At 48.4% G+C, this 18,570-nt stretch overlaps 1 protein-coding gene and 2 long non-coding RNA genes across 4 annotated transcripts in view; 1 reads left to right on the top strand and 2 right to left on the bottom strand.

Annotated features, from left to right (window-relative positions):
- LOC137847024 (homer protein homolog 1-like) overlaps positions 1 to 7,082 on the bottom strand; it is a 242,478-nt gene extending 235,396 nt beyond the window's left edge. For both annotated transcript variants that reach the window (XM_068665272.1, XM_068665273.1), the window contains exon 1: positions 6,532 to 7,082. In XM_068665272.1, coding sequence (XP_068521373.1) covers positions 6,532 to 6,536 — 5 coding nt within the window. In that variant the 5' untranslated portion in view covers positions 6,537 to 7,082. The remainder of the gene's footprint in view (positions 1 to 6,531) is intronic.
- LOC137847051 (uncharacterized) overlaps positions 1 to 18,570 on the bottom strand; it is a 750,318-nt gene that overhangs the window by 680,728 nt on the left and 51,020 nt on the right. The window lies entirely within an intron of this gene.
- The window catches only part of LOC137847055 (uncharacterized), a 310,848-nt gene that overhangs the window by 277,665 nt on the left and 14,613 nt on the right, over positions 1 to 18,570 (top strand). The gene's annotated exons all lie outside the window — the stretch shown is intronic.

Here is an 18,570-nt window from a genome sequence, read left to right as displayed (position 1 = left end):
GTGAGCAAACACAAACCTGGAAGGATATGGAATGGGATTTATTTTCATGGCTGCCTGGTGGACCATGGGTTAAAAGAGTGTTATTTTTATTGTTATGTGGTGTAATGACGTTATTATTTGTACCTTGTATGATACCTTGTCTTACATTATTAATACACCGGGTGATAAAAAGTACATTGGTAATAACTTCATTAAAAAAGGAAGGGAATATGTCAATTATGATGCTTAAGAATTGGACCCTCCAAGAACAAACTGATGAAATCCAATTATTAATAACAGAAGAGACACGAATTGTTGATATTAAAAAGAAGATAAGGGATTGTGAGGAATGTGTTAACAATTCGTGTCCATAAAGAACAATTCTGTTTGAATCCTGTCTGCCTCTGGGTCCTGCACTGGCAATTTAATTCTTGAACCACAGATGCAGTGTGTCCCAGTCTCCCCCTCATTCTAGTCAATTTATCAAGTCTTCAGAAAATACTCTTTAAATTTATGAACCTGTTTGCCTTTGTTATTCCGGACTTCTATTTCTAAAAGTTACAGCCTTTTTTTTCCTGTCTTCTTCGAGATTAACTTAACACTGCTATAGATGTGACTGTCCCTGTGAATGGCTGGGGAAGAACGTTTTAATTACTCGTGAGGCGTCAATAAGAAAGCTGTTTGTGTTTGATGTCTGGGAGTTTCAGAACAACTGATAATAACTAGTGACTGTTATGGGATACTATGCGGATCTTTGGTATCTGGCCAGGGGGGCAAGAGATTAAGAGGAAGGAAAAAGAAGCTGAAGGACGGCTGGGAGACAAGACCTGCAGAAAATGTTCTATAAACTTGGTATGGTGCCAAGTGAGTACAAAGGTGAGAGGAAGACTACGAGCCTTCAGCATGAAAGACCCCTAGAGACCCCCAGAGGAGACTGATGTGCATGCTTCAGTAGGAGGGACTGGACCCCGGAAGCTAATTATAATATCCTGTTTTTTTTAGAAGTAGTAATGAATATGTATTAGTCTAGGAGCATAAAAATCAGCTGCTTGATGTAACTGATGTGCGTCCTGGTGGAGCGGAGACTCCCGGTGCACCCAGCGCTGTTTGCTTACCTCTATTCCTTTATATTCTTTTAATAAATCCTATTTTTTTATTTAATCCTAATTTGAATCCTGAGCCATTTATAACAGAAGTATAAGGCTTTAGTATATACTGGTGCACAATGTACTATAACGCCATCAAGCTATAAAGGGCCAGAGCCCATCTGTATTTATGGAGTGACAAGCGGATCCCAGCAGTAGACTGAATTGGAGGCTGAAGTGAGTCTGACTGGGAATGAGTGTCAAAAGCACCCTATTTTGACTGGCCCGGATGCTCTGTGCATCCTTGGTATAGACTACCTCAGGAGAGGATATTTCAAGGACCCAAAAGGGTTCCGGTGGGCTTTTGGCATAGCTGCCTTAGAGACAGAGGGCATTAAACAGTTGTCTACCTTGCCCAGTCTCTCGGAGGACCCTTCTCTTGTGGGGTTGCTGAGGGTCGAAGAACAGCAAGAGCCAATCGCTACCACAGCTGTGCACCAATGAAAATACTACACCAACCAAGACTCCCTGATTCCCATCCATAAGCTAATTCGTCAATTGGAGAGCCAAGGAGTGATCAGCAAGACCCATTCACCTTTCAATAGTCCCATATGGCCAGTGAGAAAGTCTAATGGCGAGTGGAGACTAACAGTGGACTATCGTGGTCTGAACGAAGTCACGCCACCACTGAGTGCTGCAGTGCCGGACATGCTGGAACTTCAGTACGAACTTGAGTCGAAGGCAGCCAAGTGGTACGCCACAATTGATATCGCTAATGCATTTTTCTCCATCCCTCTAGCAGCAGAGTGCAGGCCACAATTTTCTTTCACTTGGAGGGGAGTCCAATATACTTGGAATCGGCTGCCCCAGGGGTGGAAACACAGCCCTACCATTTGCCATGGGCTGATCCAGTCTGCGCTACAGCAGGGGGAAGCTCCTGAACACCTGCAGTACATCGATGGCATTATTGTGTGGCATGGTGACACAGCAGAGGAAGTTTTCGAGAAAGGGAAGAAAATAGTCCAAATCCCTCTGAAAGCCGGTTTTGCCATAAAACAAAATAAAGTCAAAGGACCTGCACGAGAGATCCAGTTTTTAGGAATAAAATGGCAAGATGGATGTCGTCAAATCCCAATGGATGTGATCAACAAAATAACAGCTATGTCATCAGCAACAAACAAAAAAGAAACACAGACTTTCCTAGGTGTCATGGGGTTTTGTAGAATGCACATCCCAAATTACAGTCTGGTTGTAAACCTGCTCTACCATGTAAGAAGAATGATTTCGAATGGGGCCCTGAGCAACAACAAGCCTTTGAACAAATTAAGCAGGAGATAGTTCATGCAGAAGCCCTTGGGCAAGTTCGAACTGGACCAGATGTAAAGAATGTGCTCTACACTGCAGCCGGGGAGAACGGCCCCACCTGGAGCCTCTGGCAGAAAGAACCTGGGGAAACTCGAGGTCGGCCTCTGGGGTTTTGGAGTCGGGGATACAGAGGATCTGAGGCCCACTATACTCCAACTGAAAAGGAGATATTGGCAGCATATGAAGGAGTTTGATCTGCTTCGGAGGTGGTCAGTACTGAAGCGCAGCTCCTCCTAGCACCCCGACTGCCAGTACTAGGCTGGATGTTCAAAGGAAGGGTCCCCTCTACGCATCATGCAACTGATGCTACATGGAGCAAGTGGGTTGCACTGATTACTCAGCGGGCTCGAATAGGAAACCCCAGTCGCCCAGGAATACTGGAAGTGATTATGGACTGGCCAGAAGGCAAATACTTTGGGATATCATCAGAGGAAGAGATGGTCAGTGCTGAAGAAGCCCCACTGTACAACAAGATACCAGAAAATGAGAAGAAATATGCCCTGTTCACTGATGGGTCCTGTCGTACTGTGGGAAAGCATCGGAGATGGAAAGCTGCTGTATGGAGCCCTACACAACGAGTTGCAGAAGCTGCTGAGGGAGAAGGTGAATCGAGTCAGTTTGCAGAAGTGAAAGCCATCCAGCTGGCTTTAGATATTGCTGAATGAGAAAAGTGGCCAGTTCTCTATCTCTACACTGATTCATGGATGGTAGCAAATGCCCTGTGGGGGTGGTTACAGCAATGGATGCAGAACAACTGGCAGCGCAGAGGCAAACCCATCTGGGCTGCTGCATTGTGGCAAGATACTGCTGCCTGGGTAGAGAACCTGGCTGTATAGGTACGCCACGTAGATGCTCATGTGCCCAAGAATGGGACCACTGAAGAACATCAAAACGACCAGCAGGTGGATCAGGCTGCTAAGATTGAAGTAGCTCAGGTGGACCTGGACTGGCAGCATAAAGTTGAATTATTTATAGCCCGATGGGCCCATGACACCTCAGGCCATCAAGGTAGAGATGCAACATACAGATGGGCTCGTGATCATGGGCTCGTGACCTGACCATGGACGCTATAGCACAGGTTATTCATGACTGTGAAAGATGTGCTGCAATCAAGCAAGCCAAATGGTCAAAGCCTCTTTAGTATGGAGGACGATGGCTGCAAATATAAATATGGGGAGGCCTGGCAGATTGATTACATCACACTCCCTCAAACCCCCAACGTCAAGTGCCACTTACTTACAATGGTGGAAACAACCACCAGATGGCTGGAAACATATCCTGTGCCCCATGCCACCGCTCGGAACACTATCCTGGGCCTTGAAAAGCAAGTCCTATGGCGACATGGCACCCCAGAAAGAATAGAGTCAGACAATGGAACTCATTTCCGAAACAGTCTTATAGACACTTGGGCCAAAGAACATGGTATTGAGTGGGTGTATCACATCCCCTATCATGCACCAGCCTCCGGGAAAGTTGAACGATACAATGGACTGTTAAAGACTACACTGAAAGCAATGGTTGCTTGGACATTCAAAAATTGGGACACACATTTGGCAAAGGCCACCTGGTTAGTCAACACTAGGGGATCTGCCAACCGAGCTGGACCTGCCCAATCAAACCTGTTACGTACTGTAGAAGGGGATAAAGTTCCTGTAGTGCACATAAGAAACATGCTGGGGGAGACGGTCTGGGCTACTCCTACCTCAGGCAAAGGCAAACCCATTCGTAGGATTGCTTTTGCTCAAGGACCTGGATGCACTTGGTGGGTACTGCAAAAGAATGGGGAGGTCCAGTGTGTACCCCAAGGGGATTTAATACTGGGTGAGAATAGCCCATGAGTTGAACTGTGTTATGTTAATTATTATATAATACTGTATGTCATCACTGCCATGACTGCTGTATACCCTAGATGAAAATGGTAGTTAAGTAGAATGTATTGGAAAGAGTGTAACCTGAGCATGACATAAATGGTATGGAATAAGAGGTAGCTATATGTCCTGGTTTCAGTTAGGACAGAGTTAATTTTCCTCCTAGTAACTGGTGGGGTGCTATGTTTTGGCTTAGGATGAGAAGAGTGCTGATAACATGCTGATGTTTTAATTGTTGCAGAGCAGTGCTTACACCAAGCCGAGGACATTTCAAGTCCTCGCTCTGTCCTGCCAGTGGGCAGACTAGGGGTGCAGCAGGAGCTGGAAGGGGACAGACCCAGGACAGCTGACCCAAACTGGCCAAAGGGGTATTCCATACCATCTGACGTCATTCTAAATAATATGTAGGGGTGGCTAGCTGGGGTGGGGGGGCAGTCTGCTCTGGGATAAGCTGAGCATCGGTCAGTGTGTGATGATCAATTGCATTGTGCATCACTTGTTTCGTACGCATTATTAGTAGTAGTACTATTATCATTATTATTACTGTTATTATTATTTTTCTGTCTTAATAAACTGTCTTTATCTCAACTCACAGGCTTCACTTTCCCATTTCTCTCCCCCATCCCAGACAGGGAGGGGGGAGGTTGAGCGAACAGCTGTGTGGTGCCAGCCGGATTAAACCACAACAATACTGAAGGACTATAAAAAAATTATTTTCACTCCATCTACAGATACTGATTTGTGATGTTCATTAAGAAGCTACCATACTGAAACACCAGCAGTTCTGAGTTTATGAAATGGAGGAGGGTTTTTTTGTTTGTGTTTAAGTCAGGTTTTTGTCTTCAGAAGTGCTCAATTTGATTCCAGAGAAAGGTTGAAAAGTAATAAATTTTGTACTTTCTCAGTATTTGCAATAAGCTACACCTAAATGGCATATCTACAAACACAATATTGTTTTTAAATAACAGAAAACATCTCATTTATTTGAATTTTTAAAAGCTAAATAATTGCATCTGCCTAGCTGTTTTAAGAGTATATCCCCAAACATTATACCATTATTTAGCCTTTTGTCAGGTTTATGCATTATCACTTTCTTGAGTATGTAAACAGCTGCAAGTTTGGGTTTATTCTTTTTTTTTTTCTTTCTTTTTGATGGAACTAAAGACAACAGGGAAAATAATAGCTAGCCCAAGAAGTCATTCCTTCTCATGTCTTGTACAGTGTGCCCCAGTGACTAGAACAGAGCCAATAACACAGCTGTTATCTCCCTACAAGCAGGGAAATTAATAAACTGGAAGATTTCAAGTGTCTTTAACAGTTTGAGGAAAGAAACACTTTCACTTTCATATTACTACACCAACTTCACATTTAAATTTCCTGAGAGAGCAAAATGCAAAGGACTTGAATTATAACTTTTATACTCTGAACTATTAATAAAGTCTTAGAAAACTAGCATCTTGTTAATGCATTAGAAGCCTGCCTCTACCTTGCAGTTAGCAAAATCATACTGGGCTTCTGTTGATTTTGAACATGGATGTTTCCATTCCATTCAGTGGTTATCATGCAAGCACAGTAGTAAGATTCATTTTCTTATTTCACTATACAAATTAGTAAGAATACAAGCACGAACAGCTTTCACAGGTATCTATACCACTTTTACATCTACTAAATTGATGCAATCAGATTCATTTTAATGATCTTATTCCTTCTAACTTCCTAAAAATCTCAGATGGATGTCCTAATTTATTTATGGGACCTGCTGTAAAGCAGATTTCTTTAGAGCCTTCTTCGCTATATTGAAAAATTCACGTGTTTTTATATCCTCTTAAGGCTCCAGAGGAGTTAAAACGAGCCTTCACTGCTCTGAAGTTTCACCTTGTCACACTGAGCTTAAAATAGTCGTTTTCATTACTGATCATCCCCAAAAGACCAGGGGAAGGTCCTCATGGAATCTGGAAGCCAGGCAGCTCTTCCAGCAATCCTATGTGGCTACGGCGGAAGCAAACCTCTGCAGATCGCGGTGCGCCCCTCACAGAGCACACTGCCTTGCTTTCATCGGGTTTATATACAGCATCTATCGCAGCAGGATTCCTACTCCTTGTGCACCCCGCCAGTAAAACCACTCGCCTCCGTGCGCATTCAACAACACCCGCTAGAACAGCAGCAGCTCGCTCGGGCAAACGCTTCTACCCCCCACCCCAGCACCAGCCCGGCGGCCCCTGCGAGATCCTTACCCCATGGCGGCCGGTGGCGCCGCGTCTCCGGGATGCTCCTCGCTGCGCCTCGTCTCGCCTGCCGCTCTGCTGTGGCCGCGCTGGCGGCTTGCAATTGCCGGGCCGAGCAGGGCCGCTCGCACCCTAGAGAACACCTCCCACAGGCTGGGCTTTCATAGCCGCGGGCCCCGCCAGGCACCCACAGACGTCGGCTCCAGCCCCCGGGCGGGTGGCGGCGGTTCCGGAGGCAGACGGATCCCCTCCTGCAGGCAGATGGGGAGACGCTTGCCTTCTCCTCGAGGGGCTGGCGGCTGCTGCGACGCTTCTGGCTGGAAGGTGAGCGGCCGCCGAGGGCTCCGTGCGCCTCAGAGGAGCGGGATGAGGCAGACAGGGAGCGCAGGGCTCCGCGCCGCCGCTTCCCCTAGCACTCCCACCGGCAACGTGGCGGGCATCGACGCATTTTCCTGAGGAAGCAGAGTAAGCCGCGGCACCGGGGCTGGCATCTGGCTCCCAGCGTGCGGCAGCTAGAGGCATACAGTGGCCGCAAGTCCCCCCTGGGCACAGGGGCGCCGCTCTCCCCCGATCCGCCCCCCCCTTTTCCCCCCCAACTCCCCCCGGCTGCTGAGATGCGGAGCGCCGCTCTTCCTTCCTGCAGCGGCGGATTCGCTCCTCGCCGTCACGCCTTCTGCGGCGAGCGGGCGGGCATTGTCCTAGGCGCGCGGTGTGTCGGTCACTGCCAGCAGTAGGGGCCGCCGTCGAGCCCGTACTCCTCTGCGGCAGGGCCGCAGGCTCAGTCCCACTGGCGAGACAGAGCTAGCGTAGCGTCAGATGGTTTCCAGCTACAACGGCACCTCCGAGCCGCTAATTTACCCGTTCGCATCCCCTTCCCCCGCCTCACACCTCCGCCACCACCCGCCCGTCCCCTCGTAGTAGGCAGACGCAACCGTCGTGCACAGCCCGGGGAGGGGAGGGCTGCACGCCATCAACCTGCTGCTACACGTAACAGCACCTCATCTCTCTGCCTCCATCGTCCACCCGGGGAGCTTTAAATAGTACATGTCACCGCGCTTCCGTACGCACTAACGTCACTCATTGCTTCTGGCGCTGATGTCACCTGGGCGTGGACGACGACGTTAGCGTTCCACGCAGCTAGAAGCGCTTCTATAATAAGGAATGACGACGGGGGGAAGAGTAGGCGGGAGGGTTTGGGGTTTGTCACCGTTCAGCAGTCTCTCGTGCATTTTCCCCGGGCGCCGGTGGCTCCAGGATTGTTTCCTCTTTAATATCTTCATCGATGATCTGTGTTATAAGTTGCCCCTTAATTAATTTTTAGAGGGCATTGTATTAATCATATAAAAGAATTTATTGAGTAAGCAAACAGCAAGCAAAACAGCGCTGGGCGGCCGGGGAGTATCTGCTCCGCCAACGGCACGCACCTCACCCCCTCCAGGTGTAGTGGGTTTACGTGGCAAGGTTTTGGTAGCAGGGAGCCATAGGGGTGGTTTCTATGAGAAAGATCTAGAAGCTGCCCCATGTTTGGGAAGGGCCCCATTGTTTTCCAGAGCCGAGCCAATAAGCGATGTTGTTTTGCGCCTCTGTGAGAGCATATTTAAGACAGGAAAAAAACGCTGCGCTACACAGCAGCTGGGAGAGTGAAGGGAGTGAGGAACGGCATCAAGGTCAGTGTAGAAGGAGGGGAAGAGGTGCTCCAGGCGCCGGAGCAGAAGTCCCCTGCGGCCTGTGGTGAGGACCATGGTGAAGCAGGATGTCCCCCTGCAGCCCATGGAGTACCATGGTGGAGCAGGGTTCCATGCTGCAGCCCGTGGAGGAGACCACGGTGGAGCAAGTGGCCCTGCACCGATGGAGGCTGCCGCCTGTGGAAGACCCCTGCCAGAGCAGATTCCAGGCCGGACCTGTAGCCTGTGGAGAGGAGACCACGCAGGAGCAGGTAACCTGGCAGGAGCTGCTGCCCGTGGGGGAGCCAGGTTGGAGCAGTTTTCTCCTGAGGGATGGACCCCGTGGTACAGAATTTCTAGGTTGGAAGAGACCTCAAGATCATCGAGTCTAACCTCTAACCTAACACTAACAGTCCCCACTAAACCATATCCCTAAGCTCTACATCTAAACGTTTTTTGAAGACTTCCAGGGATAAGACCCATATTTGGAGCAGTTCTGGAAGAGCTGCTGCCTGTGGGAAGCCCACACCGGATCAGTTCATCAAGGACTGTATCCCGTGGGTGGGACCCCACAGCACAGGGGACGAGAGTGACCGAGAAGGAGCAGCAGAGAAGAAGTGCTGTAGACTGACCATAACCCCCATTCCCCCGTTCCCCTGCGCCGCTTGGGGGGAGGAGGTGGAAGAGGGTGGATGGGGGGGAGGTGCTTTTGTTTTTTTTCCTTCTCTCGCTTGTTAGTAATAGGCAATAAATCTTACTATCTCCTTATGCTGAGTCTGTTTTGCCCGTTACAATAATTATTGCATGATTTTCTCGTCCTTATCTCAACCCTTGAGCCCTTTTCACATATTTTCTCCCCATTCCTCTTTGAGGAGGGGGAGTGAGAGAGCGGCTGTGGTGGAGCTCAGCTGCCCACTCGAGCGGAACCACGACACCAGGGTCCCTTTTTATATCTTGGTAATTCCGGGATTATGTAGCACATCCAGGTATGTTCTGCAGCTGTGCGCACTGTTGCTAGGGGGTTGTCCCAGTCCTTCTGGTGGTCATGAAGATGAACGCCATAGTCTTCCACTGCATTGTGGCTCGACTCCCTTTCCTCACTAGGTCATGTTGACCCAGCATGAAGCAGGAAGGCAGAACATTATCATGCTGGTTCAGCAGCTTATCAGGAATGGTTACAGGAGCTTTGCAACAGTGACATTAAACGAAAGATGGAACTAGGATGCAAGGGGGGAGAAGGGGAGGAAACTCCCTCCCCCTTACCAGTTTAAGGGCCCTATCTTGTTACATTAAGTAAAGGAATTTCAGGCATTTTACAGTTTCTTATCTCAGCAGGAGACCTTTACTACCCCCACTTCTTCAAGCAGGACTCCTTCTCCTTATAATACAAAAGACAACGAACATTTATTGTATATTACAATCTGGATGAGGGCATTGAGTGCACCCTCAGTAAGTTTGCAGATGACACCAAGTTAGGTGCGTGTGTCGATCTGCTCGAGGGTAGGAAGGCTCTGCAGGAGGATCTGGATAGGCTGGACTGATGGGCTGAGGTCAACTGCATGAAGTTTAACAAGGCCAAGTGCCGGGTCCTGCACCTGGGGCGCAACAACCCCAAGCAGAGCTACAGACTGGGAGATGAGTGGTTGGAAAGCTGCCAGGCAGAGAAGGACCTGGGAGTGATGGTTGATAGTCGGCTGAATATGAGCCAGCAGCGTGCTCAGGTGGCCAAGAAGGCCAACGGCATCCTGGCTTGCATAAGAAACAGTGTGGCCAGCAGGGCTAGGGAAGTGATCGTCCCCCCGTACTCGGCTCTGGTGAGGCCGCACCTTGAGTACTGTGTTCAGTTTTGGGCCCCTCGCTACAAGAAGGACATCGAGGTGCTTGAGCGGGTCCAGAGAAGGGTGACGAAGCTGGTGAGGGGCCTGGAGAACAAGTCCTATGAGGAGCGGCTGAAGGAGCTGGGCTTGTTCAGCCTGGAGAAGAGGAGGCTCAGGGGCGACCTTATTGCTCTCTACAGGTACCTTAAAGGAGGCTGTAGCGAGGTGGGGGTTGGTCTGTTCTCCCACGTGCCTGGTGACAGGACGAGGGGGAATGGGCTAAAGTTGCGCCAGGGGAGTTTTAGGTTGGATCTTAGGAAGAACTTCTTTACCGAAAGGGTTGTTAGATATTGGAACAGGCTGCCCAGGGAAGTGGTGGAGTCACCATCCCTGGAAGTCTTTAAAAGACGTTTAGATGTAGAGCTTAGGGATATGGTTTAGTGGGGACTGTTAGTGTTAGGTCAGAGGTTGGACTCGATGATCTTGAGGTCTCTTCCAACCTAGAAATTCTGTGATTCTGTGATTCTGTGATTCTCTCATCACCACCCCAACCCCTGAGGTACCGTCTCCATGGCAGCGCCGTGCCCTCCCTGGAGGGCCCTCACACTGTGGTTTGCTAAGAGGAGTCGAGTGTGAGTTCTTCTGCGCCATGAGACATGGATAAAGAGAGGGCCGAGCCCACCTTGGAATGTTGTTGCAAAAAACTTTCAAGCCCGCTGCTCCTGGCTTGGGAATGGCAGGGCACCACTCTCTGAAAGTCCCATTTCTGAGGAACATGCCTCATGCCTGCTTCAAAGTGCTTTGCAAATGTTTCAAGCCCAACAGCATTACTGGTAACAGAAACACAGCAGCCATTCCAAAAATGCAAAAATGTAGATGACATCACGTCCATGCTAGTAGGATTGCAAAGAAACAAGGCGAGTACTGTCAGCTTGCCAATTCCAGCTATTTTTGGGTCAGAGCTTCAATTCCATTGTTCAGGCCAGAACGAATACACTTCATGAAACAGTATGGAAGCTGCACAGCCATGAATTCTAGTAAATTTGTGGCTCTACAGAGGAGATCTTACCAACACCATATCCTTCTATGACCATTAGGAGTAATGGTGGATGAAGGAGACTGTTGAAGTAGTCTACTTTTGCTTCAGCAAAGCTTTAACATGGTATCCCATGGTATTCTCCTGGAGAAGCTGGAAGCCCATGGCTTGGACAGGGACACTCTTTGCTGGGTTAAAAACTGGCTGGAAGGCCTGGCCCAGACAGTGGTGATGAATGGCATTAAATCCAGCTGTCGACCGGTCACGAGTGGTGTTCCCCAGGGGTCGGTGTTGGGGCCCATCCTCTTTAATATCTTTATTGATGATTTGGATGAGGGAATTGAGCGCACCCTCAGTAAGCATGCAGATGACACCAAGTTGCGGGGAAGTGTTGATCTGCCAGAGGGCAGGAAGCCCCTGCAGAGGGACCTGGACAGGCTGGATCGATGGACAGAGGCCAATGGGATGAGGGTCAACGTGGCTAAGTGCCAGGTCCGGCACTTTGGTCACAACAACCCCATGCAATGCTACAGGCTTGGGGCAGAGTGGCTAGAAAGCTGTACAGAGGAAAAGGATCCGGGGGTGTTGGTCGACGCTCGTCTGAACATGAGCTGGCAGTTTGCCCAGGTGGCCAAGAAGGCCATCGGCATCCTGGCTTCTATCAGGAATAGTGTAACCAGCAGGACCAGGGAGGTGATCGTCTCCTTGTATTCTGCTCTGGTGAGGCCACACCTCGAGTACTGTGTTCACTTTTGGGCCACTCACTACAAGAATGACATCAAGGCCCAGGAGTGTGTCCAAAGAAGGCCTACAAAGCTGGTGAAGGGCCTGGAACACAAGTTTTATGAGGAGCAGCTGAGGGAACTGGGGTTGTTTAGTCTGGAGAAGAGGAGGCTGAGGGGGAGACCTTATCACTCTCTACAACTACCTGAAAGGCAGTTGTGGGGAGCTGGGGGTTGGCCTCTTCTCACAGATAACTAGTGATAGGACTAGAGGGATTGGCCTCAAGTTGCACCAGGGGAGGTTTAGGTTGGAAATTAGAAGACATTTCTTCTCAGAAAGAGTAGTCAGGCATTATAAGGGGTTTCCCAGGGAGGTGGTGGAGTCACCATCTCTGGGGTGTTTTAACGTGGTGTTGAGGTTTAACTGGTCCAAGAGCTAATCAGCACACAGTCGTTTGCTCACTCTCCCCCCAAGTGGGATGGGGAAGAGAATTGGAAAAAAATAAAGGAAAAGCTTGTATGTTGAGATAGACAGTTTATTAGGAAAGAAAAGAAATAATAAAAATAATAATAATGTATACAAAACAAGTGATGCACAATGCAATTGCTCACCACCCTCTGACAGATGCCCATCCTATCCCCAAGCAGCAGTCCCCATCCTCTCCAGCTAGCCACCCCATATTAATTGCTCATTGTGACATCATATGGTATGGAATATCCCTTTGGCCAGTTTGGGTCAGTTGTCCTGGTTCTGTCCCCTCCCATCCCCTTGTGCACCCCCACACTCCTCACTAGCAGGGCAGTAGGCAGTATGAGAAGCTGAAAAGTCCTTGGTGTAAGCAGTGCTCTACAACAACTAAAACATCAGCGTGTTATCAACATTATTCTCATCCTAAATACAAAACACAGCACCCTACCAGCTACTAGAAGGAAAATTAACTCTATCCCAGCTGAAACCAGGACAGTATTCCATACCATTTATGTCATGCCCAGGTTACACACTTCCCAATACATTCCAATTAATCACCATTTTCATTTATGTATATAAAATGCCCACTGATTTTATTTATTCTGTGACTGTGTTTGGTCTCCATCTGTCCCAGCAGTCTTTCAGGGCTGAAGATATAGTGTGTGATACTGGATCGTCATACACTAAAGCCTGTTCCAGTTCTATCACATTGCTGTGCTTGTCCAATTCTATCAAATTTCATTAGTCATTATCTGCGTGACTGTTATTGTGATACCATTAATAGGACATACAGCAATCACAGTAGTGATGACATGCACTATTATATAGTAATTAACATGATACAATTCAAATAATTGGGAATTCTCATCCAACATTAAATCCCCTTGAGGTACACATTGGACTTCACCATTCTTTTGCATTCTTTTGCACCAAGTGCACCTAGGTTGCTGGGCAAAAGCAATCCCATGAATGGGTTTACCTTTGCTTGAGGCAGGAGTCGCACAGACCGTCTTCCCCAACATGATTTTTACATGTACTACAGGGATTTTATCCCTTTCTACAGTACATAACAGGTCTGATTGGGCAGGTGCACTTGCCTGTACATGGCACTTGCCATTGCAGTTTTGACAGAGTGTGATATAATCAATCTGCTAGGCCTCCCCATATTTATATTTCAGCCACTTGGCTTGCTTGACTGCAGCACTCGTTTCACAGTCATGAATAACCTGTGCTATAGTGTCCATGGTCAGGTCCACCCCTCTATCACAAGCCCATCTGTATGTTGCATCTCTACCTTGATGGTGTAATAAATGGCTCAGTCTTCAAAATAGGACTATAATCAAAGTTTACAATTTATTAAAGGAATAGAGGTAAGCAAACAGCGCTGGGTGTGCCGGGAGTCTCTGCTCCACCAAGACACACACCAGTTACATCAAGCAGCTGATTTTTATGCTCCTAGGCTGATACATATTCATTACTACTTTTAAAAAAACCAGGGTTATTATAATTAGTTTCTGGAATCCAAGCCCTCCCACTGGAGCATGCGTATCAGTCTCCGGTGGTCCCTCTGGGGGTCTCTCGTGCTGAAGGCTCATAGTCTTCCTCCCTCTTGTCCTTCTCCTTTGTCCAACTTGGCTGTATGTCAGAGACTTGTGCAACATCCCCTGCAAGCTTTGTCTTTTAGTTGTTTTTCAGCTCTCCCCGTCTCCTTAATCTCCTGGCCAGATATCAGAGACTTGCATAGTGTCCCATGCAATAGTCATAATACTTAGCAGTTATTCTGAAACACCCCCCCAGATATCAGAGACTCCAAGGAAAAGTCTACAAATACATTTCCCTTCAAGCTCTCTATTGACAGAAATTGCTAAAACATTCCTTTGCAAGATACTACTTAGAGGATCAGGGGCGCAGGTTGTGTTTGCCTCTGTCCTTCCAATAGGGGGGATCGAAGCTGAAAGGTGTGCTGTTCACATAGACTCGTGGCTTCGAGACTGGTGTGACCGGCAGAACTTTGGGTTCTTTGATCACGGGAAGGTCTATGCTACACCGGGCCTGATGGCACCGGATGGGATGCGCCTCTCTCGGAGAGGGGTAAGGATCTTTGGTAAGGAGTTGGCAGGGCTGATAGATAGGGCTTTAAACTAGAGTCGAAGGGGAAAGGGGCTAAAACCAGGCACGCCAGTGAAGACCTAAGGGATGGTACGCTAGAATCAGAGGGGCTGTGTGCCAGTGAGGTCCTTCGGTTAGATCCACACGGTGCTGAGTGTAAGGAGACGCACCTGAAATGCTTCTACATGAACGCACACAGTATGAGGAATAAAATGGATGAGCTAGAAGTCCTGGCCCAGTCCCGCAACTACGACATCATCGGCATAAGCGAAACCTGGTGGGATGAGTCCTGTGACTGGGGTGTTGCGATAGATGGTTACAGGCTCTTCAGGAGGGACAGGCAGGGTAGGCGAGGTGGTGGGGTGGTGATGTATGTGAAGCAGGGGCTGGACTGTGTGGAACTTCAGGTCGGCGATGGCAAAGTTGAGAGCCTCTGGGTAAGGATCAAGGGACGAACGAATAAAGGGGATGTCGTTGTGGGAGTCTATTACAGACCGCCTGGCCAGGACGATAGCACCGATAAATTATTCTTTACAGAACTAAGTGAGGCCTCGAGATTAACTCCCCTTGTCCTTATGGGGGACTTCAACTTGCCAGACGTTAACTGGGAGTGCCACACAGCTGACACGAGCAAGTCCAGGAGGTTCATGAAGCACCTAGATGATAACTTCTTGGTGCAGGTGCTAACGGAGCCAACTAGGAAAGGTGCCCTCCTAGACCTGTTGCTAGAAAACAGAGAGGGTCTGGTGGGAGATGTGGTGATTGGTGGCCGCCTCGGTCATAGCGACCATGAAGTGGTTGAGTTCAAAATTTACGGTGACAGAAGGAAAAGTGCCACCAAAACCTCATCCCTAGATATGGGGAAAGCGGACTTCAGGCTGCTCGGGGAACTAGTCAGCAAGGTCCCCTGGGAAACTGCTCTTGAAGGCCTCGATGTCCACCAGTGCTGGTCATTCTTTAAGCGATGCCTCCTAGAAGCACAAGATCAGGCAATTCCTAAATATCGCAAGTCAGGCAGGCGCGGCAGGAGGCTGGCGTGGCTGACCAGGAACATTCTAATGGAGATTAGGCGGAAACAGAGTGTGTTTCGCTACTGGAAGGAGGGCCAGGTGTCATGGAAAGAATACAGGGATGCTGTTCGTGTTTGTAGGGAGAAAATTTGTGTGGCTAAAGCACACCTAGAGTTGAAGCTGGCTGTGTCTGTGAGAGAAAATAAAAAGGGTTTTTTTAGATATGTGAATGGAAAAAGGAGAACTAAAGAATACATAGGGCCGCTCCTTGATAGGGAAGGTCTCCTCACAGACAATGACATAGGCAAAGCAGAGACGCTTAACGCCTTCTTTGCCTCTGTCTTCAATGCCGATGATGGGCTTCGGGACCCAGGGTGCCCTGAGCTGGAGGACCGGGACGGTGGGGATGACAAACTCCCAACCGCCCCTGAACGTGTGCGGGATTTGCTACTCCACCTGGATCCCTACAAGTCCATGGGTCCGGATGGGATTCATCCCCGGGTGCTGAAAGAGCTGGCGGACGTCATCGCGGAACCTCTCAATTATTTTTCAACGATCCTGAGAATCTGGAGAGGTCCCGGTAGACTGGAAGCTGGCAAATGTTATGCCGATTTTCAAGAAGGGTCAGAAAGAAGACCCTAGCAATTACAGGCCTGTCAGTCTCACGTCAGTGCCTGGTAAAATCATGGAGAAGATGGTTCTTGAACTTATTGAGGCGCACCTGGGGGACAAAGCAGTCATTGGTCCCAGCCAGCATGGGTTTGTGAAGGGTAGGTCCTGCCTAACTAACCTGATTTCCTTTTATGATAAGATCACCCGTATGGTGGACCGAGGGAAACCAGGTGATGTGATTTTTTTGGACTTCAGCAAGGCTTTTGGCACGGTTTCCCATAGGATCCTACTGGACAAAATGTCCACCATACAGCTAAATAAAAACATCATACGATGGGTGAGCGATTGGCTAATGGGCAGGGCCCAAAGGGTTATGGTGAATGGGGCTGCGTCAGGCTGGCGGGCGGTCACCAGTGGGGTCCCTCGAGGCTCCATTTTAGGGCCGGTACTTTTCTATATTTTTATAAACAATCTGGATGTAGGAATAGAAGGTATTTTGAGCAAGTTTGCTGATGACACCAAACTTGGAGGAGTTGTGGACTCGAATGAGGGTGGAAAGGCCTTGCAGAGGGATCTGGATAGGTTGGAGAGCTGGGCTATCACCAACCGCATGAAGTTCAATAAGCAAGTGCCGGGTCCTGCACCTGGGACGGGGAAACCCTGGCTGCACGTACAGACTGGGCGATGAGACGCTGGAGAGCAGCCTAGAAGAGAGGGATCTGGGGGTCGTGGTAGACAGCAAGTTGAATATGAGCCAGCAGTGTGCCCTGGCAGCCAGGAGGGCCAACCGTGTCCTGGGGTACATCAAGCACGGCATCGCTAGTAGGTCAAGGGAGGTGATTGTCCTGCTCTACTCTGCGCTGGTGCGGCCTCACCTCGAGTACTGTGTGCAGTTCTGGGCACCACAGTATAAAAAGGACATGAAACTGTTGGAGAGTGTCCAGAGGAGGGCTACGAAGATGGTGAAAGGCCTGGAGGGGAAGACGTACGAGGAACGGCTGAGGGCACTGGGCCTGTTCAGCCTGGAGAAGAGGAGGCTGAGGGGAGACCTCATCGCAGTCTACAACTTCCTCATAAGGGGGTGTCGAGAGGCAGGAGACCTTTTCTCCATTAACACCAGTGACAGGACCCGCGGGAACGGGGTTAAGCTGAGGCAGGGGAAATTTAGGCTTGACATCAGGAGGAAGTTCTTCACAGAGAGGGTGGTTGCACACTGGAACAGGCTCCCCAGGGAAGTGGTCACTGCACCGAGCCTGTCTGAATTTAAGAAGAGATTGGACTGTGCACTTAGTCACATGGTCTGAACTTTTGGGTAGACCTGTGCGGTGTCAAGAGTTGGACTTGATGATCCTTAAGGGTCCCTTCCAACTCAGGATATTCTATGATTCTATGATTCTATGATACAAGAATTATATACATTAACCACTCTGTTTTTCTTAGACTTGTGGTTATACAAGGGTATGTAAGACAGAAGGTCACATTCATCATACCATGCGGCCCTAGCATTGTTCCATACTGACACGAATCAGATGAACATATATCACAATCCCCCATCTCCTTTTTCATGGCATTGATTCGTGTTTTCCTTTCTAATCAAGTTAATACTTGCCGAATTGATGCCAATTGATACCAATTCTGGATCTTTATTTGTTTTTATTATCATCAGGGAATGGGTTTTCTCTTTCCCTGGTTCTGGGTCAACAAGTACCGCAGATATTTGCATTCCTTGTATAACCAAGTGTATTAGTCTGGTAATATTAAACATGGAATTATTAACAATCCTCCACATATCCCCAATACAACCATCCTTATTTTAGCAAACCAATCACCACCCATAAAGCCCCCTTCCATAATCCTCTTAGATCGATTCCATTCCAAGTTTGAACTGGGACACGTGCAATTTTCTTCATTTCTTTTACAAGTTCATTTACAGCTTTTCTTTCTGTTGTGGTTTAACCCAGCAGGCAGCTAAACAACACACGGCCGCTCACTCAACTCCCCCCCTCCTTCTCTGGGATGGGAGAGAGAAATGGGAAAGTGAAGCCTGTGAGTTGAGATAAAGACAAAAATAATAACAATAATAATGACAATAATGATGATAATAGTACTACTAGTAATAATGTGTACGAAACAAGTGATGCACAATGCAATTGCTCACCACCTGCTGTCCGATGCCCAGCCTAACCCCGAGCAGTCCGGCCCTCCTCCCAGCTCTTGCTGCACCCCCAGCCTGCCCGCTGGCAGGACAGAGTGAGAAGCTGAAACGTCCTTGGCTTGGTGTAAGCACTGCTCTGCAACAATTAAAATATCAGCATATTATTAGCATTCTTCTCATCCTAAACCAGAACATAGCATTCTACCAGATACTAGGAAGAAACACCCTCATCATCAATCTTTAAACAGCAATTACTAAAGTTAAATTTTCCACAGACTTCTTCTTGTGCTAGTAAATAATCCAAGGCTAAGCGATTTTGATACAAAGCAGTTCTCATCTTGGTATTTTGCTTTGCAATTAATCCAAGTGCATCTCTGGTTTTATTTATAACTATTTCTACTACAGCTTGTAACCTAATTATTCTATTAAGTATATATATTGGGGTCCTATAGCC

This window comes from Anas acuta, chromosome W (genome assembly GCF_963932015.1).
Source record: "Anas acuta chromosome W, bAnaAcu1.1, whole genome shotgun sequence".
In the NCBI taxonomy this organism is placed as follows: domain Eukaryota; kingdom Metazoa; phylum Chordata; class Aves; order Anseriformes; family Anatidae; genus Anas; species Anas acuta.
The sequence above is the reverse complement of the archived record's forward strand: the minus strand, read 5'-3'. Positions and strand labels throughout refer to the sequence as shown.